Consider the following 25,932-nt stretch of genomic DNA (forward strand, 5'->3'; position numbering starts at 1 on the left):
TTTTATCCCCAAACTAGAGAACTTTATCACGAAATAGGAACTGGCCCACAGGGGAAACCAGAGCCTCCCCAGGGAGACCACAGTCCGCAAGAGGCTGTGGCAGGCGCTCCGCTTTTTAGAGAAAACCCTTCACCCTGCCCCTCCCCCCCCAGCCATGTCCACATCTTCGCAGGCTTGACAGGCAAGGAGAGGAGAGGTTATCTCCCTATTTGTGCTCAGACAGTTTTATTGACCAATGGAGGATTTTTCTTTCTAAATCGTTTTTCTAACCCTTAGTGGGTTTCCTTCTGCTTCTGCCTTGGGGCTTCACAGACCCCCAAAACAAACATTATCCAACATCCAACCCCCACTGTGACCTCCAGTATCGCTCCCCAGACCCCTTCCCAACCGCCCCCCACTTCCAACCCCATCCTTCCCTGGGCGGCTCCTGGGTAGAAGTGCTGGCACTCCTAGGTTGTCTGCAGGGCCACCCCAGGTCCGGGGTGGGGTTCTCATTTGGGGGGTCATCTCTTACAGGACCAGGATTCTAAGCCCACAAAGTCAACTTAGGGCTTTTCCAAGTCTCTGTTTTGGGTCTGTCCAAGTAAATCCACTTAATCCAAGGGCATGAAAAAAATTGAGGGGAAAATGGGACCTGGGATGTGAACCGAATTGGGGTCAGTTCCCAGGGGTTCTCAGAGGGTTCCCTCCCTGTCTAGTTCCTCCTCACGGCCTTTACTTCCATATTCCAGGCACGAAGCTTCCAGCACAGGGGCCTGGGAGGTGTGAAAAGACTTGAAAACACTTGGTCTGAGAACTAATGTCACAACACACAGGAGACCCGGCAACTCCACCCCCAGGTGCACCCAACAGAAATGGCCATATGTGTCCACCACAGACGTGTGCTGGAATGTTCACAGCAGCACAAACGCCCCAAATTGGAAACAGCCCAACGTCCGCCCCGGGGTAGAGTGGATAAATATATTGTGATGTGTCCACACAACGGATGCTGTGCAGCAGTGAAAACAAACGTCTGCAACCGCACATGAGACGGACGAATCTCACAAACGTGCTATCGAGAGACGGGGGGCACGCGATGGAACACCTGCCATATGGTTCCATTCTCATAAAGGCAGAGAACCAGGCAACACTCCTCTGTGCTATGAGAAGTCAGGGTCCTGGAGTCCTTGGGGAAGGAGCGAGTGGAAGGAGGCCTGAGGGCATTTCTGGGGTTGGATCACACTCCGTTTCTTGATCCAGGTTGCTGGTGCATGCATGGGTTCCGTTTCTGGATACTGTACTCCAATAGGAAGCTTAACCACGTGTACGCGTGCCCATGTACACACACACACACACACACACACGCACACACACGCCTCTAGTCTAACTGCATGACCCTGGGCAAGTCCTCTGCCCTCTATGGCTCTGCCCACCCCTTAGACACAACATCTAGATTGGAGTTGGACCCTTTCTCCCTCTGCCAGGCAAAACTGCACAGTGCAGAGCACGGCAGGACGCCCACAAGCCCCCAGTCCTCTGGGCACTGGGCCCACCCCCTGCCAGGATGGGACCCCCATCCCCCACCCCAGGCAGATGAACAGAAGAACCAGAGCCCAGCCATACATCCCTCCTCCCCCAGTCCCTGACTCCCACCTGCTGGGGCCCTGACCTTGCTGAAGGTCAGCTTGCCCAAGCCCCCTGCAGCAGCCCACCCAGACAGACACACCCCCTTGCTAGGGACGGCACCCACGTAGCCTGAGCATCGCTCCCTATACCCCTTCCCCTACTCTCCACCTCCCCAAGCTACCCCTCAAGTGCACCTCCACAGCCCCCCCCCCCCACATCCTCAGGAGTCTCCCACGTAGAGACCTCAGTATCTCCTTGGTCCTCTTTTCCCTAAACATTCTTTCAGGCAATGCCCCCCCGTCTCAGACTCACCACATCCAGTAAATGTTTACAGAGCTCACAGTGTTTGCCAGAAGCTGCTCGGGACCCTTCACATATGTTATCTTCACACCCCCTCATGACAATCCCGGGGAAGAGGGTAATGTTAGCCCCGTTTACCAGAGGAGAAAACGGAGGCTCCGAGAGACCGAGGGATCTCTGTGGGTCAGAGAGGGGATAGATTCGTTTACATTCAGGCTAGAATGTCTAATAAATGTGAAATTCCTGCTGGGAGCTGTTGCAAATTTAAAGAAGTGCGTGTTAAACCAAAGGCATGAATCTAAGGAGACACCAGATGGCAGAGTAAGTGCCCCTCGGGGCACCGACCCTAGATCACAACCCATCCTACTGGAGGGTTTATCCGTTGCTGGGAAGAGGGGAGCCGGATGAGGCCTGGGGGGACTTTCCCAGAGGGGCAGGGGAGAGCCCACAAAGCAGCCCCCTGAACAGTTCCAGAAACCCCCTTTGCCCCAGTTTCCCCACTATGTGTCTCCTTCCCACGGTTACTGGGAGAGCCCCCATGACACACTGAGCAGCTCTGAACTGTTCTCCATTCTTCCTTGAGCAGGATGAGGGGGGAGCGGGACTCACCTTCAGAAGGAGGTCTCCCAGGCCACCACCCTATCACACCCCCATGCCACGTGAGCCCATGTAATCCAACCCCTGAAAACGGTCACTGCTTTCCTTCTCTGAAGGTGAGTTAAGTGATGTGGCCAATGGCACACAGCTAGTAAATGATGAACCAGGGTACGAACAAGGTCCATCTGGTCCCCACAGCCCATGGTCTGAACCTCCATTCCACTGCCTTGTAAGCATCACGTGGGCAAGAATGAAGGACCAGAGAGCTTGGAGATAAGACACGTGAGCCCACGGCAGTCCTGCCCTCTCCCCTGTGCCTGGGCCGAAGGTACAGAATATGTGTATCTCAGAGAGACAGGAGTCATATCCAGAAACCTCAAACCACCCCACTAGAGAAGCAACACAGGCAGCGTCTTCTAATGCCTGGGAGACCCTGGCTCAAAGGCCCCTCCTGGCCTGAGAGGCTAGACCAGCAGAAGCCTGATTACCACAGCCAGGACAAGAGCCAAAGCAGGGTGCAAGGCCCCCACCATTCACACACCCACCAACGAGGTGGCCAGACGCCCAAGACAGAGCCCCAGAAAGCCTCTTGCAGCGTTAGGCTCAAAGGCTTCCCTCTCCTCTGACCCCCCAACCCCTGCACCCCTTTCCCCACCAACATACCTTCTGTGCGGACAGTGAAGGGGGAGTCCCCCGGGCGCCGGGCTGAGAACTGGCCTCCCAGAGACGTCATCAGGAAGCAGAGTGAGAAGAAGCCAATGCCCAGGACAAAAAGCCTGCGGAGACAATAGGGCAGGTCAGGGTTAGGTCAGCACATGCACCCCTACCCTGTAAGGGCTCCCTACGAATGAATGAGTGATGGATGGATGGAGGAATAAAAGACCAGGGGGTTGAGCTCCCAGACCAGTAGGTCTCCCATCACACAGGATAAAGAGAGCTGGACTACAAGGAAGTGGCCACATGCAAAACCATGCAGGACAGTGAGGCATCCTTAAGGTATAAGGTTGGGCAGGTTCTAGTCTCCAGACGGAAGCTGGCTCATTGACAGCAGAGGTCCTCAACGTGTGGTCCCCAGACCAGCTGCATCAGCATCACCTTGGACATATCAGAAATGCTCATTCTTGGGCCCTAGTCCCAGGCTTACGGAATCACACACTCTGGGGGTGGGATAAGCAATGCATTCTAATAAGCTCTCCAGGTAACCCTGATACACGCTCAAGTTTGAGAACAACTGGTATAGATGGAAACAGCAGGACCTGATGCCAGCCAGAGGGCAAGTAATTGGTCCAGACAAAACCCACCTGGAGCCCATCAATCACCTGGGCCCTGATCAGCACTTGTGTACACAGGCCTGCTGCAGCAACCAGCTCGAACACATCCTTGTCATGTTCAGGGCAGGGGGTGGGGAAGGGCTCCCATCACTACCAGATGGTAAGATCTAGAAGGGCAGGGTCCTGTGGCTGCCTTCTGTGTCCAGACTCCCCCTATCCACATCTTCACCAGGCAGGCACACGGCAGATTACACCACGGCTCAGAGTAAGCCAACACCTGTGCACGGGGTGTCATACAAGTGTGTGCCGTCTCAGTGGTCAGGGGACTTGGCCAAAACACGACTGTCTATACTTCAACACATAGTTTTTGATTACATCCCAAGTGCCAAGAACTAAGGTATCCCCAGGGGGACAGCAGGGAACCCACCCTCAAGTCTGGCCCCAGGCTCCTGCTGCTTCCATACTAGATTCTGGGCCAGCACAGCCTTAGGGAAGCAGAGGTGGAGGCTGTTCTGGGATTTTGAATCTACCCGAGGACTTGATCAACTGGCAGAGCTGAAAGGGGAGCCCCCCCAGGTCAGGGTGAGGAACCCCATCTCTGGTGGAGCCAGGCTCACCATGGGGGGCCCCGCAAATCATGCCGGAGACCTCCAGCCTTCCCACCTCCACCTCCATCCTCAAACCCCACATTTGTTTGTATCTCTATGCAAGACTTGTTTATGCATTTTAATCTTCATTATTTGAAACTGGCAGAGCAGTATTTAATTAAAATTTGATTCATTAAAGAAAACACATAATTGTAGCAGAAAATAAAAGCACAACAAAATTCCCAACCCATACTTAAAGGAAGCTGTTAGAGATAAGTCAGAGCGGGTGGGGGGGGGGGGGCAGAACCCAAAAGCAGATATGGCACTGGGAGCTTCCCCCAGCAGATGGCACAAGGAACACTGCTCCCGCACCTCCCAGGGACCCCTCACTGAATTCTACCAAGCCTGGGGGTGGGACTCTAGCCCTGGGATCCCCAAGATGAAGTCAGGCTGGTCTCAGGGTAGCAGCCAGAAGGGCCGTGTAGGGGGAGGGTGGTCACACATCCAGGAAGATCCTGGGGGAAATCAGCGGTTTGTCCCCCCAGTCTGAGGACGAGGATGGGTCTCTCCAAGTTTCTCGCCCCCCACTCCCTCTCTCCTTCCCCAGCTATGGGGTACTTGTATTTAGAGCTGGGGACCTGAGCTGCCAGCGTCCAAAAACCTGCTGTGAGAAAGGTATCTAGGCCTTTAGCCCAGAACCTGAAGCCCCAAAACACCTCATCTGCATCTGTCTCTCTGCCAGACCCAATCCTGGGGCTATTTACAGTAGATTCAAGTTAAAATGGTTTTGTCCACCCATGTATCCATTCAAGCAACATTCCAGAAGCAATTATAGAATAAGGACCCTGCCGGAGGCTCTGCGAAAACCATTGGGAATAGGGCTCCCAGCTGCCCTTGAGGATTAACAAGTAGGGCTGATACGTTGGAGGTCGTAAACCCCCCCACACACACCCCGCATCTGAAGGTGACTTGAAGACTTCACTGGTGGCTGTGGGTCTCTGTGGGAAGCCTAGGGATACCCTGAGAGGAAGTTACATAACCTGGGGGTGGGGAGGGGAACCTATGCAACCCCACCTCTGCATCCTGCTTTCAGAAAAGAGCCTGAAAGAGCCACAGGGGCAGGACCCAAAGGGAAGGAGCGCTAGGGAGCTGGCGCTGTCCGTGGTGCTGGCGCCAGCCGCTACCTCCTATTGTGCCGGGAAATGTCCAGCCAAACTGGGGTCAGAGGCTGGGCTTCCCACGGCCTGGAGGGAGGGGCCAACACTGGGTGGGAGAGACAGGGCTGAGGAGGGTCTGCGTTGGCTAGGGATTTGAGGATTTCCCCGGAGGAACAAGGCCCTTTCCAGAGATGCTAGCTTCCCACCTGCTTCCCATGGGAACTTTAGGGCGTGGGGGCTCCTGACACACCCAATCACCTGCCCAAGGCTCTATTCTGGGGACCCCCAGCTCTACGGTCGTCCCGAATCCTCTGGACATTGGTGGTCCAGCTTGACCCCTGCCGTCCTGAAGGTTGTCTCCTCAACTCTGCACCCTACGCCGGAGGATCCAATAGCTGGAGGCAATGGCGGGGCGGGAGCCACGTGAGCCACGGTCTTCCCATTAGAAGGAAAACCAGCGGGGGGCATGGGAGGGGCCGGGTCTCCGCCTCAGGTCTGGAGGGGAGGGCCTCAGATCTGGCCCCTCCCGCCCCCCAAACTTCGGGCAGAGCCCGTACAGCTCCTGCCTTCGCGGGCTCCCTCCCGCGCCCGGACCCCACCTGTGGCCGCATCCCGAGTGCGGCCCACCCCCGCCCCCCGCCCCGGGCGCCGCCGCCCCCTCGGCGCCCTCCGCGGCTCAGCCCCTGGGCGAGGTGGCATCCTGACTCCGCTGGGCACCCATCGCTTAGCGCCCCTCCCCAGCCCCGGCTGCAGGCCCGGCTCCGATGGCGCTTGGGAGGAGCGGGAGCTGCCCCGGAACCGCCGGGCTCTGGGGGCCCCTGGGGTGGGACTAGCAGAACCCAGGCAGACCCAGACGGCCGTAGCCCTGCCTGGCCTTGACCGCCGAGGTTGGGGTGGGGGGGGTCGGTCTCCGCTTCCATCCCGCCTCCACGCTCTCGTCGCCCTTCCGCCCCACAGCGCCGCCCCTGCCCCAGCCTCTCCAAGGCCCGCGATCGGGGATCGAATTCCCATCAGAGGGGGTCCTTGCCGCAATCTCGGGGACCCTCCCGTTGGACAGAGGCCCGCACCCCGCGGAGAGGAGTGCGCGCAGAAGGCGGGGTCAGAGGGGGTGGGACAGGCAGGGGGGTGAGGGGGCCGACTCAGGGCTCCACTGGCCCGCCAGGTGGGGGTACCGCCCCGCCCAGAGCGCTAACTTTGCCGCGGGGGTTGGGCCGTCCGCGAGGTGGGGAAGGACCGGAGGGGCAGGGAAGGGGCACCCTGGCTGGGGCGACTTCCAGGGTCCAGGACCACAACATCGGTGACTTCTGCCCCCATTCCCACCTTCACACCCCGAATCCTCTCCAACCTAGACCAAACTCGGTGCCCGTCCCAGAGTTACACACCCTCCCTACCCGAATCGGAACCCCAGCTCCATCCCTTTCCCAGCCCCACTAGCCACCACCGAGGGCCGAAGCACAAACCGCCCCCTCTGCTAACGGGACAGGCAGCCTTGGGACAGACACTCGCAGGGGCTGACCTCGCCCACCCCAACCCACGCCCCCTTGGAGAAAAAGACCTTCCCACGCCAACCGGGAAACAACTTTACCGAAAGGGTCTCAGGGTGACCAGGCATCTTCTGACCATTATCTTCCCATCAGGGTTGACTGTGATCATTGTTCAAACTTGTCTGGGCGAGGAGCCGCGGGCGAGGCCGGACGCACCGTCCCGGGCCCTGCTCCTACCACGTCCGGGCCACGAACCCGCTGCGGGCCGAAGCCGGGTCCGAGCGACGCGGGGGCTCAGCGGCTTCGCTGCCCGGGCCGTGGCCCGCGGGGTCGGCGCGGCCTCGGCGGGCAGGGGAAGGGGAGCGCGGCGCGGCTGCCGGAGGGCGGCGAGGGCGCCCGGCCGGGCCGTCTCTGCGTCTCTGCCCTCCCCGTTTCACATTCTGGGGGCCGGGAGGCGGCGCGCCCCCAGACCGCCGGCCACGCGTCTGCCTGCTCGGGCTCGCTCTCTGGGCGGGACGGCGCCGCGGCGCGCAGACGGGCTCCCCGCCGCGGTCGCCCTCATCCCCGGGCCCGCGCCCTCGGTGCCGGCTACAGGCGGCCCCGGGCCCGCGCCCCGGCCCCTCGCGCCTCCGGGCCGCGCCGCTCCCGGGCCCTGCGCCGCGCTGCGCCCATGGCTCCGGGCAAGGGCGCCCCGCGCCCGCCCTGCCTCCCGCTCGTTCGTCTGCCCGCGCTCGGGTGTCCGGCGTCCGGCCCCGCGCTGCGTTACGCCCGGAGGCGCCGCATTGTTTCCTTGGAGGAGGCGGCCGAGCAGCGGCTGGGGCGGCCCAGGAGCGGCCGCCGCGCTTCCTCGGCGCGCTGGCGCCACCTCATGGCTGCGGCCCAGCAGTGCGTTCTCCCGGCCCGGGGCGGGGCGCGGGGGGCGGGGCGCGGGGGGCGGGGGGCGGGCGGCGGGCTGGATTTCGGAAGCATCCCGGGTGCCACCAGCTCTGAGGGCCGAGGCCTGCTTCGGCTCCTGCAGAGCACAGAGGAGGTCGGCGCTGGGAGGCGATCCCCGCTTCCGCGCGGTGCCAGGGCCCTCCCTCCGGTCGCCGCCGCTGCCTCTGCCGCCACAGTGGGCTTCTGCAATGGCCCCTTCACACCCACAGTGATTTCGCTTTGCAAACTTCGCCCATCCTCTGGCCCTCTCTGAACAGAAACTGCAGCAGCTCCCCTTTGCTTTCTGATTTCAAACTCGGCCTGTGACACTGAGGCTCTTCCACTGATCCCAGAAGCAATGGCGCGCGCTGTGGGTCTGGGTTCTAGTTTCAGACCCTCCATTGACCAGTGGGTGATGCCTGAGAGTCAGGGGGACTCCCGGGCCTCAGTCTGTCTGCTATGAAATGAGAGTGACCCGAGGTTCACTAATGCACCTTCCAACTCTGTAAAGCGTGCACAGCCCCCCTTCACCCCCCCCCCACCCTCCCTCCACTTCTTGACTCTGGAGAGGTGTTTGCCACCGCAGAGAGGGGTCAGCAGCCCCTGTGAGCACCCGAGGCACGGCAGCTCCCAGAGCCAGGCCTGGAGCTGAAGATGCTGGTCAGTCAGGAAGGGCACTTGCCAGACCAGCTTGGCCAGGCACAGACGGAAGACCCAGGCTGGGAAGAGCCCAAGGCCTCAGGCCACATGTAAAATGACATGGATGACCCTGAGGGTCTTTCCACAAGACAAAACCTTTATTCTGGTCCATCCAGTCCCTGCCTGGTCCAACAAGGCCCCCGGCCCCCAGCCCCTTTGCTGCCCGCCTAGCCCAATTCCCAGCCCCTTCTGAGCCATTTCTCACCAGCTGTGACTCTTGTTCAGTTTTTCCTGCTCGTTCCTCATCAAAATTCACCTGTCCCACGTTCCATTACCTCATCGCCTTGCTCTCCGCTGATATGAAAACCAATGATGAACGGGTGTTGGCAGATTAATATGTTAACCCCTGCTAGGTAGCCAATTTACATTGAACAAGGACACGCTGACCAGGCCTTTGTGCCGAAGAGTGACAAATGGTGACGGGAAATTTGGGCATCACGGCAGGCTGGCCAAGGAGATCTCTGAGGGTGGGGGGGGTGGTCTCTCCTGGGGTCCCACTTGTCCCTGGGCACCTACATCTGCTACACACTCAGGCAATAACTGAAGCCCCGGATGTCAGGGCAAAAGCCCCATCTACACTCGGGCATGAAATGCCCCTTCCCATTGTGTGCACCTCTCCCGTAAGTTCAGGGGGTCACATTTGCTCCTGGTTGGCATTTAGGCCAAAAGGGAGGGCAGAAGATGGGGGTCTCCCCCAAGGTGTGGCTCATCTGGGGAGGTGGGCTCCTCTCGGCCGGAAGCCAGATTTCAGAAGGTGGGAGAGGGTACCCCATTGCAGGCTCGAGCCAGGCAGGGAGGCTTGGGGCAGACAGCGAAAGACGCTGAACCAGACCACCCTGCTGCCTCTTCCTTTCGGAGCCCATTTCCCCTTTGTCGGCCTCTTGTCTGTGGCGAAATTCAGTGTACGTGGCCCTGCTTGCTCTCCGCTGTGCTGCAGACATTAGGGGAAAACTTGTGAATTGCCAGTCGTGAATTGCCGAGCACCTCGGAGCCCTCGCAGCAGGTGGTTATACTTTTCTTGTTATTGTCTACCTGCAGCAGCTGCTGCCGGCGCCTCGTCCTACCCACCGGGCATCCAGCTCTACATGCCAGAAGACAGACCACGGAGGATACATGTAACGCTGCCTGAGGCTTTTTTCCTGGCTGTGAGAATATGCTCGAACATGCAGGGGCAAGATAGAAGTATCAGGGACTTCATGCCCTGGAAGCAGCCCTCAAGGGCTCCCTCTCCCTCAGGTGGGCTGCTCGGTTCCCAGAGTTCCCTGAGCTCCCTCTGCCCACAGCGGTAACCGGCTCGGTCATGTACCCCATGTTGGCTTCCTTCCTTCCCTGCCTCATCCCCCACTCCTCCATCCATGTTCCTGAGGCCACCTCCCAAATAAACTACTGGCACTTGAACGCTTGTCTCAGAATCTATTTCTGGGGAACCCAAACTAAGACCCTGGCTTATAGGCCAGTGGTTCTCAGCCCTGACTCACAGCAGAATCACCTGCAGAATGCAGTCCTTATTTTGATTCGGTACCTAAGATGGGCCCTGGGCATTTTTTTTTGGCCATGTTGTACGGCTTATAGAATCTTAGTTCCCCGACCAGGGATTGAACCCGGGCCCTCGGCAGTGAAAGCACAGAGTCCTAACCACTGGACCGCCAGGGAATTCCCGGCACATTTGGGGGTTTTTTTGGGGGAGGGAGTTGTTTTGTTTCGTTTTGTTTTTTAACATCTTTATTTGAGTATAATTGCTTTACAATGTCACATTTGTTTTTTAATGCCACAGGTTATGCCCACATAGCTGGCCAGGGTGGAGAACCATTGGAGAAACACCCACGTTCTAGATGCATACCCACAGCCTTCAGATAAGCAGCAGAGTGACCCGAAACAAATGAGAGGAGAGTAGGGGACACTTCTGCTGGGGGGCACATCCAAGGACCCAGGATGCCGGCTCACACCACATTCCAAAACCCTCCCCTTTCTACTGTTTTACTCTTTTGAGGCTATGAACAGAACCACAGCCTAGCCCAACGTGGGGGGTCAGGTGCAGACCCTCCATCGGCCCGGGTGCTCTAACCGTGGCACTTCCTGGCTCTCTCCCGCTGCCCTCTGCATGACCCGATGGTCTGGCTAGAGGGGTCAGGAGGAGCTCAGCACCAGCAAGAGGCCCTGGGCAGGCAGGGGAGGGTCTCTGTCCGAAAGGGGAGCAGGACTCCAGGGAAGGAATTGGGGGAAAGTGGGTGATGTACTACTGTTCGGGGGTGTCGTACTCAAAATACCTAGATGGTGGGCCATGCAAAGAAGGGAGGGGTGGGCTTCCCTGGTGGCGCAGTGGTTGAGAGTCCGCCTGCCGATGCAGGGGACACGGGTTGGTGCCCCGGTCCGGGAAGATCCCACATGCCGCGGAGCGGCTGGGCCCGTGAGCCATGGCCGCTGAGCCTGCGCGTCCGGAGCCTGTGCTCCGCAACGGGAGAGGCACAACAGTGAGAGGCCCGCGTACCGCAAAAAAAATAAAAGAAGGGAGGGGAGTTATATTAGTCTCCTAGGTATGCTGTAACAAGCGACCACAGACTGGGGGGCTTCAAACCATAGGAATGTATTATCGGGACTTCCCGGCGGTCCAGTGGTTAGGACTCGGTGCTTTCACTGCAGGGGGCCTGGGATCGATCACTGGTTGGGGAGCTAAGATCTGGTATGCTGTGCAGTATGGCAAAAAAAGAAAAAGAAATTTATTCTCTCACAGTTCTGGAAGCCAGAAGTCCTAAATCAAGGTGCTGGTAGAGTCAGTTCCTTCTAGAAGCCCTGAGGGAGACTGTCACGTGCTCCTCTGCTGGCTTCAGGCGGGGCCCAGCACTCCTTGGCACCCTTGGCCTATAACTGCATCTCTCCGGTCTCTGCCCCTGTCTCCGTGTGAGCTTCTCTGTGTGTGTCTCTCTGTGTCCTCTCCTCTTCTTATAAGGACCCCAGTCATTGGATTCGGGTTCACACTAATCCCGAATGACCTCATCTTAACTAATTACATCCGCAAAGACTTTGTTTCCAAATAAGTTTATGTTCTCAGGTTCCAGATGGACATGAATTGGGGGTGGGGGGGCGGGCGGGCACTGTTCAACCTACTTCAGGGACCTGGTAGAAAGGGGCTGGAGTGATCAGAGAACGCCAAAGACTGGAGGTCCCTGAGGGGACGTGCTGCAATTGCTTTGTGTGACTCTGGACCCAGTTATTTCAAGGGAGTCAGAAACCTGGGCTTCTCACGTGTGGTCACACAATTTTAAAAGGCAGACTCAATATTTTTAGAACATTGTGCAAGACCGATAAAATCCATTGGAGGTCTGCCATCTGGGTCCTCCTGCAGATGTCACCCAAGGGCAGAGCAGGGAGCCCACCAGCCCTGTCCACCCAGCAAGTCCAGCTTCCCTGAGGCCAGGTCCCCCTCGCCGCAGCAAAGACACAGTGCTGCCCCCAGGAAGGTCAAGACTCCTAGTGGTTCTAGGGGCTCCCTGGGGACCTCCCTGCCCCCTTGAGGGCCCCCCTGGAGTCTCCTGGGGCATCACAGCTTTGACTACACACCCACCTGCCCAAGGCTTCAAGGTCGCTTCTGGAGCTCACAGCGGCCTGGGGTGGGAAGAGGAGAGAAAGAAACATGTGGTTTACGGTGTTTGAAATCCCCATTTAATGTGCTCCGACCGCCGCAGCAGACAGCACATTAAGAGGCAACAGGCCATTGTCCTTTGCCGGAGAGCAGAGCATTAATAATGTCATAACAGCGTTCGCTGACACTGCGCACAAATCATCAGCCGCCTCTCTGGGCGGGAACAAGAGCCGCACGCAGCCTAGCGCCGGGCCTGGCAGCTGAGAAGCGGGAGAGCTACCGCTCCAATTCATCTTTCATGCTTTCTGTTTCACATTTAGCCTAATCTTCCGATTGAAAAGCAGTGTCTGGGGTTTATTTTTATTTATGACAGAAGGCCATTCTGCCGCACAGCTTGTGAGAGCAGGGAACACAGCCATCGTACTTCCCTGTTCTACAGGGAAGTTAGCGGCTGTGTCTGTGTCTGTGTCTGTGCGTGTGTGTGGACGGGCAGGGAAGCCCAGGACAGACTAGACAGGGGACCCTCCCAAGTGGACCCCATCCCAGCGCTGGAGACAAGGGCAAGCTCTTCATTTAACATGTTATTGAGCACCTACCAGGTGCCCAGAAATGACTCAGGGATTCTAAATATGTCACCACAGCTATATGGCTATTTTATTTAAATTTTCTTTAGCAGGGCAACTTGAAAAACATGACCCCCAGGACTCCCCTGGTGGTCCAGTGATTAAGACTCCGTGCTCCCAAGGCAGGGGGCACGGGTTCGATCCCTGGTTGGGGAACTAAGATCCTGCATGCCACGTGGCACGCCCCAAAAATTATAATAACCAAAATTTTTTTTTAAAGACCCCTTTCTTTCTGGACAGTTTCCACAGTTGCATCACAGGTCACTGCAGGAGTACGGGAGCAGCCATCTGGGGTGAGCAGAATCGTGCTCTCCCAAAGACGACCATGTTCCAATCCCCATAATCTGTGAATATGTTACGTAACGTTGCAAAAGGAGAGTAAGGCTGCAAGTGGAATTAAGGTTGTAAATCTGCTGACCTTAAAATAGGGAGATCATCCTGGATTATCTGGGTTGGCCTAATGTAATCACAAAAGTCCTTAAATACGGAAGAGGGAAGCAGCGTGAAAAAGACTCGACCGGCCACCTCTGACTTTGAAGATGGAGCAAGAGGCCACAAGCCAAGGAATGCAGGTGGGCTCCGGAAGCTGATTCTCCCCAGAGCCTCCAGGAAGAAAACAGCCCTGCTGCCACCTTGACTTTAGCCCCATGAGATGCATTTTGGACTCCTGATCTCCAGAACAGCAAAATGATTGGTACATTTGCGTGGTTTTAAGTCACTACGTGTGTGGTTACTTGTTACAGCAGTAATAGAAAGCTGACATACCGTCTTTTAGAGCCACCACTGCCAGGCACTGCAAAGGCTGATGCTCCCCGCACACAAGCTCATATCTCCACTTCACAGATGAGGAACTAGAGGTTCGGAGAGGTGAAGTATCTTTCTCAAGGGGTCACTGCAGATCCAGCCTCCAATCTCAAGCCCAGCAGACCTCAGAACCTATGTCACTCATTGTGTTCAAAACTCTGGTCCAGGGGTCCTGGGGGGCAGGCATGAGCAGGCATCCTCCAAAGAGTTCAGCCCCCAGGAGGAAAGCTCCCTCCCTCCAAGAGCTGCTGGTGGACACGGGAAGCCACCAGCTGCCTCGGTTTCCCCCTTCTTCTCCCCGAATACCCCTGGATCATCTCAAAAGAGCAACTGCCCAAAGGCTCCCCTCTCTGGTGTCCATTCAGGCAAGGGTGATGCAGGATTTCAAGTTTCGCTGGGCTGTGTCTCAGACCACTTGGAATCTGTCCCTTTTTAGCAAGATCTCCTGGCATCCAACCCCATGTGGGACCGTCCCCTACTGAGAGGCACGGACCTCCCAACACCCGGCAGGTGTGGAAAGCGGTCCCTTCCCCCTTCATCAATCCCACTCTGCCTCTGCTTCCCATGCCCCAGCTTGTTGTGGGAGAGCCGTGATCCCTTCTAGGTCCCTTGAGAGGTTTGAGGAGGAGGCAGATGAGGGAGGGTGAAGATGCACTCCCCCAGCTAGGAGAAGGATTTTTATCTCTTGTTTACCAATGTGCCCCAAATGTCCTGGACAGTATCTGACACAAGCTACATCCAGTAGAGAAGTTTGGGCAGGGAAAAGTCGAAGGGCTGGTTCTAAGCAGCCCAGTTTCTAAGCCCAGCCTGACCTGTCGTCAGCGGGGGCCATTTCTCACTTTCCCTTCTGCACCCCACTTCTACTCCGCAAGCCCCCCCCCATGAAGTATTCACTCCCACGCCGTCCAAAGAGTTCCTGCCCCAAACCTTCCCTGCTTTCCACTGTCACCAAATCTGTTTCCTTTGTGCAAATCCCCATTCACTCTGAGTATCACCCCCAAGGTCAGCCTCCCTGTGCTATTCCTGGCTTTTTGGGGTGTATATACACATAGCCCCCAGGGCATGGCCTGGCCCCTGCCCTGCATGCTCACCTGTGCACCTGAAGGGCAGCAGTGTCTGCCCAGATCGAAGCTGCCTCATTCTGGGAAGTCCCTGGTGGTCCAGTGGTTAGGACTCAGCTCTTTCCCTTCAGTGGCCCGGGTTCGATCCCTGGTTGGGGAACTAAGATCCTACAAGCCACTGCCTCACTCACTGCAGGAGTCTGGAGTTACAGGGGCCTGTGCTCCAATCCTGCCACCGCATCCCTGCCTTAATTGGGCAAATTACTGTCAGAGCCTCGGTTTCCTCATCTCTAAAGTAAGGACTGCACCTACTGTATAGCACAGGGAAATATACCGAATATCTTGTAATAACCTATAACAGAAAAGAATCTGAAAAAGAATATATATATATGATCCTACTGAAAACCCGAAGGAACTTTTGGCCAGCCCAGTATGTGTGTATGTATAACTGAATCTTTGCCATAACCTTGAAATGAACACAACAGTGTAAGTTATCTATACTTCAATTTTTTAAATGGTTAAGTAAATAAATAAAGAGTGAGGATTGCACCTAAGGACTTCTCACGGGGCCTGATACCTAGTAAGTGCTGCTTTTTGTCCGTCTTATTTTCCTACTAAATTATAAGCTCCTCAAGGACTAGATTCAGGCACAGAGAAAGATAAAATCATTGTTATTATTAGCTTCCATTTCTTGAGCACCCACCTTGCACCAGGTACGCGTCTCATCAATTTACACTAAGCCCGCAAGGTCGCAGCTACTATTTCACGAACAAACACTGAGACTCAAAGGATGGAGTAATTTCATTCCTAGGTCAGTTCCCAAGAGAAACGAGAGCACACAGCCACACACAAGCCAGTACACAAACGTCCACAGCAGCATGATTCAGAATAGCCAAAGAGTGTAAAAAACCCAGGCTGCTCACTGATGGATGAATGCATGAACTGTCGTGTGTCTGTATGATGGAATGCTATCAATTCAGCCTTAAGAAGGAATGATCCTCAAAAAATTAAAATAGAATCACCATATGATCCAGCAATTCCACCTCTGGGTATATACCCCAAAGAATTGAAAGCAGGGTCTCAAGAGCAGTGTTATTCACAACTGCCAAAAGGCGGAAGCATCCCACATGTCCACTAACAGAAGAAGGAAAAAATAAAATGTGGTCCATCCATACAATGGAACGTTATTCAGCCTTGAAAAGGAAGGAAGTTCTGACACACTACAACATGGATGGACCTTGAGAACATTATGCTAAGTAAAACAAGCCAGTCACATATTGTATTATCCCATTCATCAGAAAAGTACAGAACAGGCAAATCTATAGAGATGGAAAGTAGATTACTGATTACTATGGGCTTGGGGGAGGGGAATGGGAGTGGCTGCTTATGGGTAGGGGGTTTCTTTCTGGGGTGATGAAAATATGTAAGACTGGATAGTGGTGATATTTGCACAGTCTTATGAATATACTAAACCACTGAATTGTACACTCAAAAGGGGTGAATTTTATGTGAATTATATCTCGATTTTTAATAAATGAAATAACTTGCCCACAAGTACACAGTTAGTAAGGGGGAGAACCGAGATTGGAACCCAGATTCTGTCTCCAAGCCCGAGCTCCCTGGTTGCTCTGTGCTCTTGTATATCTGCAGACACAGCACAGAGGGCGCTGTGGACCAGACACCAAATAAATGCTGCTCTGACTGGCAAGTGCTTAAGAAGTGAAGGACCAGGACCAGGCCCCTGGGTTCCCAGCGTGAAGACAGCCCTTGTTCCCGGCCTGTGACCCACCAAGCCCCCCTACCGAAGGTCTCCAGCGTGTTATTGCAAGTACTTAAAACTTTTCTCCTAGAATATGGGTCACAAGCCCTGTCTCCCCACCATCTTTTCTTCTCCAACTGATGAGAAAGAATCTTAATTAAGTGCCCCTTGGCTGCTGGTTTAATTCCATAAATATAAAATTGAGGCAAGCTAATAAAGCCATCAGTCATCCCAAATCCCAGCAGTTCTCCGAGGGCTTTTTTTTTTTTAATAAATCCATCTTTAAGATGATAATGAATTAAGTCTTCTTTGGAATATCCGAGAAAGCTGTGGCCCAGTGAGGTGACACTGGGGAAAAAGGGACTTGTCACCCCTGCATGAAATCTCTCACAGGACCCCAGAGGGCACACACTTCCTCCCACCCCCTGTGAGGCCAGGCCTCCACCTCTTCACGGGGCCCCATCTCCTCAGCCTGTTCCTTCTTGCTTCTGCCCAGGGCGGCTGGGGGGCCGGGGTGGGGTGGGTTGTAGAGGGTGAGGGTGGAGGGGTGTGGGGAGATGGGGGGCTAGAAGTGCGCCCCCTCCTGGTCCCACTCTCTCACTTCATGGAAGTCAGAGGTATTTTGTGTGACTTTCCAGGAACACGTTGAGATGTCTCAGATGTCTCAGAGTATCCTGCCCTGCTCCTGAGCTGTACTCAGTCCCACCTGTCGGCACCTGTCCCACAGGTGTGGCCCGCCCAATCTTAGACTTGCCCTCAGGTGGAAAGGGGGGAGCTCAACGAACTCAGATGGTGACATTTTTCAGTTTTGTCCTAGACAGATTTCTCCTGACTCCGCCTGCATCTTTTTCCCTTGATGATCCTACTGTGTGTCCTTTCGCTGTAATATACCTTAGTCGTAGGTACAACTCTATGCTGAGACCTGTGAGTCCTAGTGAATCACCAAATGTGGCAGCAGCCTCGGGAACCCCAGACACAGGGGAACCAAAGAGAAAGACGGGGACTAAGTGGAAATCCAATGAAAACTGTCTCCATTCAAAACAGGAATCAGTTTGTGCTATATTGATGGGTTACCTTGGCTACAAGTAATCTGAAAACTTAGAACCCCTTCAGCATAACAGTCATGGAAGACGGGAAGGGGCTGGCCTGGGTGAGGGTTGCAGTGCTGAATGGGATCCCGGATAGGCGTTGCAGGGAGTCAAACCCTCAGAGAACTGCCCAACATGCCAGGAGACAGGCACGGCCAAAGTCTGCTGGTGATGGGCCACCCAGAATGGTTAGGATAGGGGGGGGCCCAGGGCAGAAATCCTGCTCCTTGCCTGTAGTAAACTGGGCAGCTCCAGGCCCTGGGGCTCTGACCACACCCACCCTCTCCAGGCCTTCCCAGCTCATGTCACACCCTTTTCCAGGGCTGTAGATTCCAATCTGTCCCAAGGGAGGTCTTCCTGGTGACTTGTTTCCACATCCATCCCCCATCCTTCCTCCCCGTAATACATTTAGGCACCCATGATTCCTCCTGAGGGGGTCTACTGGGCCGTGCACTGTCCAAGGGGAAGACTCACCTCGCTTCTCACCTTGACCCACAATGCAGTTAGGGCATCAGGATTTGGCAGTGACCTTCAGAAGGTCTCCAACAATGAGAGTGGCCAGCAGGCATGACTGGGACACAGGGAGCAGAGCAGTGGCAACAGTATGACTCAGAGTCCCAGCAAGCGCCTTGGCCTGAGGGTGTTGGAAGCCATCCATCAGCTCCACACCAGCGCTCCTCCTGTTTCTCTCATCACAGAACAGATGACTCAGGACAGCCACATTCAAGGAAACAGGAGCCAAGCTTGGCTGCTCCTGCCCTGACCGGACACTGATTGATACTCTGACAACCTTGTAGAAATGGCATGCTGCAAAAGGGATGGAAGAGAAAGTGAACAGTGGGGTGACATTAATCTAAAAAGCTTCTACGTAAAGAAAAAGGAAAGCTTCTACGCAGCAAAGGAAACTATCAACCATCAAATAAATCAATAAATATTTTTTAAAATAGCATGAAAAGGCAACCTATGAGTTGGGAGAACATGTTTACAAACCCTGTATCCAATAAAGAGTTAATAACCAAAAAAAACCAAGAAATGCATACAACTTAATAGCTAAAAAAGGGACTTCCCTGGTGGTCCAGTGGCTAAAACTCTGCACTCGCAATGCAGGGGGCCAGGGTTCGGTCCCTTGTCAGGGAACTTGTCAGGGAACTAGATCCAACATGCTGCAACTAAGATGCTGTGTGCTGCAACTAAGACCCGGCACAGCCTAAATAAATAAATAAATATTTTTAAAAATAGCAAAAAAAAAACAACCCCAAATAACCCAATTTAAAAATGGGCAAAGGACCTAAATAGACATTTTCCCAAAGAAGACATACAAATGGCCAAGAGGTACATGAAAAGAAGCTCAACATCACTAATCATCAGGGAAATGAAAAACAAAACCACAATGAGATATCACCTCACACCTGTTAGAATGTCTAGCATCACAAAGGCAAGAGAGGGCTTCCCTGGTGGCGCAGTGGTTGAGAGTCCGCCTGCTAATGCAGGGGACATGGGTTCGTGCCCCGGTCCGGGAAGATCCCACGTGCCGCGGAGCGGCTAGGCCCGTGAGCCATGGCTGCTGAGCCTGCGCGTCCGGAGCCTGTGCTCCTCAATGGGAGAGGCCACAACAGTGAGAGGCCTGTGTACCACAAAAAAAAAAAAAGGCAAGAGATAGTGTTGGTGAGGATGTGGAGAAAGAGAGTTTTTGTGCACTGTTGGTGGGAATGTAAGCAGGTGCAGCCACTATGGGAAACAGTATGGAGGTTCCTTAAAAAACTAAAAATTTCCATGTGATTACCATATGATCCAGCAATCCCACTTTTGGGTATATACATGAAGGAAACGAAGTCACTGTCTTGAGGAATTATCTGTACTTCCATGTCCCTTGCAGCCTTATTTGCAATAGCCAAGGTATGGAAACAACCTAAGTGTCTATCGACAGATGAAGGATAAAGAAAAACTATATGGGGACTTCCCTGGTGGCGCAGTGGTTAAGAATCCCCCTGCCAATGCAGGGGACATGGGTTCAAGCCCTGGTCCAGGAAAATCCCACATGCTGCGGAGCAACTAAGCCCGTGTGCCACAGCTACTGAAACCCGCATGCCTAGAGCCCGTGCTCCACAACGAGAAGCCACCGCAATGAGAAGCCCGCGCACCGCAACAAAAAGTAGACCCTGCTCACCGCAACTAGAGATAGGCTGCACGCAGCAACAAAAACCCAACGCAAAAAAAAAAAAAAAAGAAATGAGGTTTTTTCCTCTCCTGATAACCAGGAAAAATAAGGAAACGATGAATAGGCTGAGGAAACAGCATAAACAGGCCTGAAAGAGTTAAGCAATCTTGGTTATTCTTTAGTTGTTACTACTAAGAAACACTTGTAGCTAGACTTGTCCTTCACAAAGCTGATTGCTCTCTGACTCCATACAAATTACCCTTTGCACCTGGCACCTCTCTCCCCCTACACTCCCTTGTGGCACTCACCGTTTCAGAAAGAAGGTCACAGGCCGATAACTTCAGGAACACCAGACCCGGTTGATGAGCCACCTGATGCCAGCTTTGGCCATGAATTTACAGAAGAAAAGAAATGCAAGACCTTCACTACTTTTGATCCTTTATCACATGCCCCAGACTGCGAGCCCCACATATAAAATCTTCTCCAGTTCCCCAAGGAGGGGGCACAGTTCTTGAGGTGTTAGCCTACCGTGTCTTCCCTTTGCCTGGCAAAGAAAATAAAAAGCCTCTCTATTTCTTATCTTCCAATTCTCTGTCTCCGTATTGTTATTCGGCATAGGTGCACAGGGAGCCAGATTTGGCAACAAGCTCAAGGGTGATACCAGGAGGCGGGAAGGATGCTCAGGTCCATGTCCTCATTAAGGAGGAGGGACGGGGCTTTCAGGCCTGGGCACCACTGGTAATGCTCGGCGGCCACTCACGGAGCTGCCTGGCTGCACCTTCTCCAGGGTGTCCCTGAGACGTGGAGCCCAGAGGACAGAGCGCAGGCCGGGAGTCAGCAAGGGGAGGGGGCACCCTGTCCCACCTCTGGGCTGACTCCCTGGATGGTGTGCTGAGCGGCACTTTGCTGTCTTGCTGCTTCTTCTCGGTACAGGTTTCACGGGCGCTGGCCCACCTCCAAGGCCAGGCCTGAGCTCTTCTTCGGTGGGTCCGGGCCAGCGGGGTCCTTTCCGCAGGGTCCGATCCACGGAAGCAGACGTCTGTGCCAGGAAGGGTCTGAGCTGCTTCCCCACCCCGTGAGCTTGGGGTGAAGGTGGCGGCCCCAGCCTGAGGCAGGCCAAGCGGGGCCCCAGGATGCCGGGCCTGGGAGGGGCTCACAGGCCCAGTCTCTGCTGCTTCTCGTGGGTTCATTCCCCTCACCCTGCAGATCCCCCTCGTGGGAAACAGCCTGGGTCGTCTGAAGGCCCCACCCCACTCGTGCTCCTGTTCCCAAAGAGAGAATAAGACACCGTGTGTTAGTTTGCTCAGGCTGCCACAACAAAGTACCGCAGACGGTGGGCTGAAACAACAGAAATGGGTTTCCTCACAGTTCTGGAGGCTGAAAGTCCAAGGTCGAGGTGTCGGGTGTCTGGTCTCTCCTGAGGCCTCTCTCCTTGGCTACACATGCTGCCTTCTTGCTGGGTCCTCACAGGGTCTCCCCCGAGCACACACATCCCTGGCGTCTCTCCGTGTCCACACTTCCTCTTCCTGTGAGGGCACAGTCACACTGGATCTGGGCCCATCCTAATGGCCTCGTTTTAACTTAATCACCTCCTAAAGGCCCTGTCTCCAAACACAGTCACAGCCTGAGGCTCTGGGGTTGAAGGGACACAATTCAGTCTGTAACATACAGTCTACAGGACCTATTCCTGGACACTCTATTTATTTTTTTATTTTATTTTTTTTTTTTGGCCTTGCTGCACAGCTTGTGGGAATCTTAGTTCCCCGACCAGGGATTGAACCCAGGCCCTCAACAGTGAAAGCACTGAGTCCTAAGCACTGGACCGCCAGGGAATTCCCTAGACACTCTCAAAACAGGAGGAAACAAAGGCAGAAGCCACCTCCTCAGCGCAGCTGCCCGCCACTGCCTCCAAGAGACACAATCTCAGCTCGTCGCTATGACCCACCTCTGGGTTCAAATCCTGCACTGATGGTAACGATCCAAATTATGTAAATTAAGTTTGGGGACAGGGGCTTCCCCAGTGGCGCAGTGATTAAGAATTCGCCTGCCAATGCAGGGGACACGGGTTCGATCCCTGGTCCGGGAAGATCCCACATGCCGCGGAGCAACTAAGCCCATGCGCCACAACTACTGAGCCTGCGCTCTAGAGCCCGTGAGCCACAACTACTGAAGCCCACACGCCTAGAGCCCGTGCTCCGCAACAAGAGAAGCCATTGCAATGAGAAGCCTGCACACGTCAACAAAAAGTGGCCCCCCACTAGCTGCAACTAGAGAAAGCCCGCACACCACAATGAAGACCCAATGCAGCCAAAAATGAATTTTAAAAAAATAAATAAATTTATTTTTTAAAAAAAGTTTGGGGACAAAGGAAATATTCCAAAATATTGAACGGCAGACTTATGATGGGTTAAATTTTTTTATCTTCCAGTTTTTTTTTTCGGTTAGTATGTATTAACTATTGTTTTAAATGAAGTATTTTCTTCCAATCCTAATTCAGCCACTTTACTGTGAAACCTTGGGTAAATAACTTGTCAGAGGCTTAACTTCTCCATCTGTGAAATGGGGATAACACTGCTTCCCTTAAGAGTGGTTGGAGAATTAAATGATGCTACTTACGTCAGTGGTTTCCAATTTTTTAGTCCCAGAATTCCTTTACCCTCTTAAAAATTACTGAAAATCCCAGAGAACTTTTGTTTACATGCATGGTTGATCAATATTTATAATATTAGACATTAAAACTGAGAAATCTCAATTTTAATCTATCAACTCACTTAAAAAATAGCAATAGGGTGGGGACTTTCCTGGTAGTCCAGTGGTTAAGACTCCGTGCTTCCAGGGGCTTCCCTCGTGTCTCAGTGGTTAAGAATCCGCCTGAAATGCACGGCATACGGGTTCCAGCCCTGGTCCAAGAAGATCCCACATCCCGCAGAGTAACTAAGCCCGTGCGCCACAACTACTGAGCCTGTGCTCTAGAGCCCGCGAGCTGCAACTACTGAGCCCACGCCTGCGAGCCACAACTACTGAGCCCATGTGCCACAACTACTGAAGCCTGCACGCCTAGAGCCCGTGCTCTGCAACAAGAGAAGCCACCGCAATGAGAAGCCCGCACACCGCAACGAAGAGTAGCCCCCGCTTACCCCAGTTAGAGAAAGCCCACGCATAGCAACAAAGACCCAACACAGCCAAAAAAATAAATAAATAAATTTATTAAAAAAAAAAAAAAAGACTCCGTGTTTCCAATGCAGGGGCTGCAGGTTCAATCCCTGGTCAGGGAACTAAGATCCCCGCATGTGAGGAGGGGCAACCAAAAAAAAGGCAATAATAGGGAATTCCCTGGTGGTCCAGTGGTTGGGACTCTGCTTTCACTGCAGGGGACCTGCGTTCAATCCCTGGTCAGGGAACTAGGATCCTGCAAACCGTGCAGCGTGGTCAAGAAAAAAAAAGCAATGACATGTTAGCATAAATAACATTTTTTAATGAAAAAAACTCCAGTTTCCAAAACAACACAATTTCTGCGCAAAGAAAGGCATCGTTTTACAATAGTGCAGACCTCTTTAAGGTCTGGCGTACCCGAAGGCAGCTGGATTCTCATGTCTGTTTCTGCATTTGGTCAGCTTGTGTAAAGAAAAATTCCTGGAGCTTTGTGAGGACCCCACTTTGAGAATGGGTGACTTAAATGAAGCCCCTGGTCCCTAGTCTCTGGTACAAACAGGAGCTCGATAAACGTGCACCCCCTTCCCTGGGCACAGGGCTGGGTGGCGCCCCTGGGTTCTCTGGGGACGCTGTCAGGCTTGTGTCATTGATCCTGTAGCTAATTCAGCAGCACGGGGGTGGCCTCGTACCGGGTCCTAGAGGCAATGGGAAGTGACAAGATTGGAAGGTGGTGATGAGACAGGATAGAATTGACCCAGAAAAGCAAACTTTGATGTGCTAAAAATATCCATCAGTTAGGCAACCCCCCGGCCTCGCCCCCCCACTGTCTCTCCAGATTCAAATCCAGGAAGTGCCAAATGCAAGACGCCAAGCCAGGATTGAGACCAAGCAATTAGACCATTTAAGACAAACTTTCAAAGCTCAGACCCCCAGACGTTTAAATCTCACAAAGAAAATGTGCATTCGGTGTACACAATGAGAGCAAATCAGCTTCCCTTTTTCGTTCCCTTCTCCGCCCCTGCTCAGAGGCAAGCGGTGGAAGAAAATAAGCATAATTGGGCACAGACAAGGCAAAAATAAATTTAGCAACAAAGGGAACATCTCTGGGGGAGGTGCAGAGCTGATGTGGCCGTGTAGAGGTGGGGAGCGATGTCCCCCAGGGCTCAGCAGGCTGAGGCCCTGGATGACAGGGGCTGGACAGAGAGACCACTCTCTGGGGGTCTTTGCTGAATCCACAGGGATCAGTGATGAGGGCAGCCCCCCAGGCTGGGGAGGACTTCTCTTCCATCCAAGATGGGTGGCTGTCCTCCCTGACTGAGCCCTCAAGGGGCTCTCAAGTTCTCTGCAGGAACAGAACTTGCAGGTGGCCGTTGGAAGAACATAGTCCAATCGCTGCCCAAAGACTGCTATTCAGCCTCGCCCTGGCTCAGAATCGACCTTTGCGCCTTTCTCTCAATCATGAGACGCCACCAAAGGTGAGGGACTAGACCCAATCAGATACTGTCCTTCACCCCTGACCTCTGCTGAATGACAAGCAACCTCCTGCTAAGAAGGATGCATTCTCATCCATCCAAGGGTCCCAGCCTCCAACAGATGACATCCTGTAACTACACTGAGCTGCCACCGGGCAAGGCAGAAGCTTCCAGAGGGGCAGTTTGGAAGGCTCTCTCGTCAGCTGCCAAAACAAAACGCCATAGACGTGGGGGCTTAAAGAACAGAAATTTAGGGCTTCCCTGGTGGCGCAGTGGTTGAGAGTCCGCCTGCCGATGCAGGGGACACGGGTTCGTGCCCCGGTCCGGGAAGATCCCACACGCCGCGGAGCGGCTGGGCCCGTGAGCCATGGCCGCTGAGCCTGCGCGTCCGGAGCCTGTGCTCCGCAACGGGAGAGGCCACAACAGTGAGAGGCCCGCGTACTGCAAAAAAAAAAAAAAAAAGAACAGAAATTTATATTCTCACAGACCTGGAGGCTGGAAGTCCAAGATCAGGGTGCCAGCATGGTCGGGGTCTGGTGAGAGCTCCCTTCCTGGCTTGTAGACAGCCGCCTTCTTGCTGTGTCTTCACATGGTGGAGAGAGCGAGCTCTGATGTCTCTGCCTGTAAGAGCACCAATCCCATCATGAGGACTCCATCTATGTGACGTCATCTAACCCTAATTACCTCCCAAAGGCCCCCCTCTCCCATTATCATCACACTGGGGACTGCAGCTTCAACCTGTGAGTTTGGGGACAGGGATGTTCAGTCCGTAACACTCTGTAAGGCTCCTTCGCCACTGTCCCCCCACAAGGGACCAGGGAGGCTGCTTGGGGCCGCCAGCAGGGAGGGGGCTTCCTCAATGCCCTGCATCCCTATAGCATCATCACTTACGAGGAGACACTCCTGGAATGAAATGCGAATCAGAGCAGCACTCTGTCCTTTCCATCTCTGTGAGCTACCCTCCCAACCTCGCCAACACATACACATTCTTCCACTCCCCACACTTGCCGCACAAAAGAAATGCCCCTCCACAGCAAGCCCACATAAACAGTCAGCATTCCATGTCAGAAGAAAAGCTCTGGTTTTCTTGTTTTGTCGTGGGGGACGGGAGGAGAGAGGAGACGCCCAATACTTCACGTGACTGTGACACGTCTGTAATTCTGCCAACCTCTTGCATAGATGATTTAATCCTCATACCACCTTACGAAGTAGGTGGTATTATCCCCACTTTATAGACGGGAAAACTGAGGTCTGGCAGCTGGGAAGTCGTGAGGCCAGGGTCCTGAAGGGTCTGTCCTGTCCCACATCCATGCACTTGCTAATACATCACACGCCTGGAAGAGCCAGGTGGAGCGGGGCTCCCCACAAAGGGCAGTAGATCTTGGGAGGAGGAAGAGATTAAAAAGCAGAAGTAGGACCTGGCCGAAGTTCCCGATCAAAAGTAGCCATTCCAGGGCCCCCTTTAGTTGAACGGAATGGGACCACGTGCCCTGTAATTTCCTAGGATTCTAAGCTGCTTTAAAATATGTCCTTGTTCAGGAAAGGAAGAGAGTGTCCTGATTCCTGCTCACCCTCCCCCAGTTCTCTGCCCAGTGGCCTAAGGAGCTGGCCTGGCCCAT

At 54.2% G+C, this 25,932-nt stretch overlaps 1 protein-coding gene across 1 annotated transcript in view; it reads right to left on the minus strand.

Annotated features, from left to right (window-relative positions):
• MGAT5B (alpha-1,6-mannosylglycoprotein 6-beta-N-acetylglucosaminyltransferase B) overlaps positions 1 to 7,984 on the minus strand; it is a 67,299-nt gene extending 59,315 nt beyond the window's left edge. The window contains exons 1-2 of the mRNA XM_079905721.1: positions 7,103 to 7,984; positions 3,166 to 3,278 (exon numbers count right to left, since the gene is read on the minus strand). Coding sequence (XP_079761847.1) covers positions 3,166 to 3,278; positions 7,103 to 7,170 — 181 coding nt within the window. The 5' untranslated portion in view covers positions 7,171 to 7,984. The remainder of the gene's footprint in view (positions 1 to 3,165; positions 3,279 to 7,102) is intronic.
• Positions 7,985 to 25,932: the final 17,948 nt, after the last annotated feature.

The sequence above is a fragment of the Stenella coeruleoalba genome (assembly GCF_951394435.1).
Source record: "Stenella coeruleoalba genome assembly, chromosome: 19".
Lineage (NCBI taxonomy): Eukaryota > Metazoa > Chordata > Mammalia > Artiodactyla > Delphinidae > Stenella > Stenella coeruleoalba.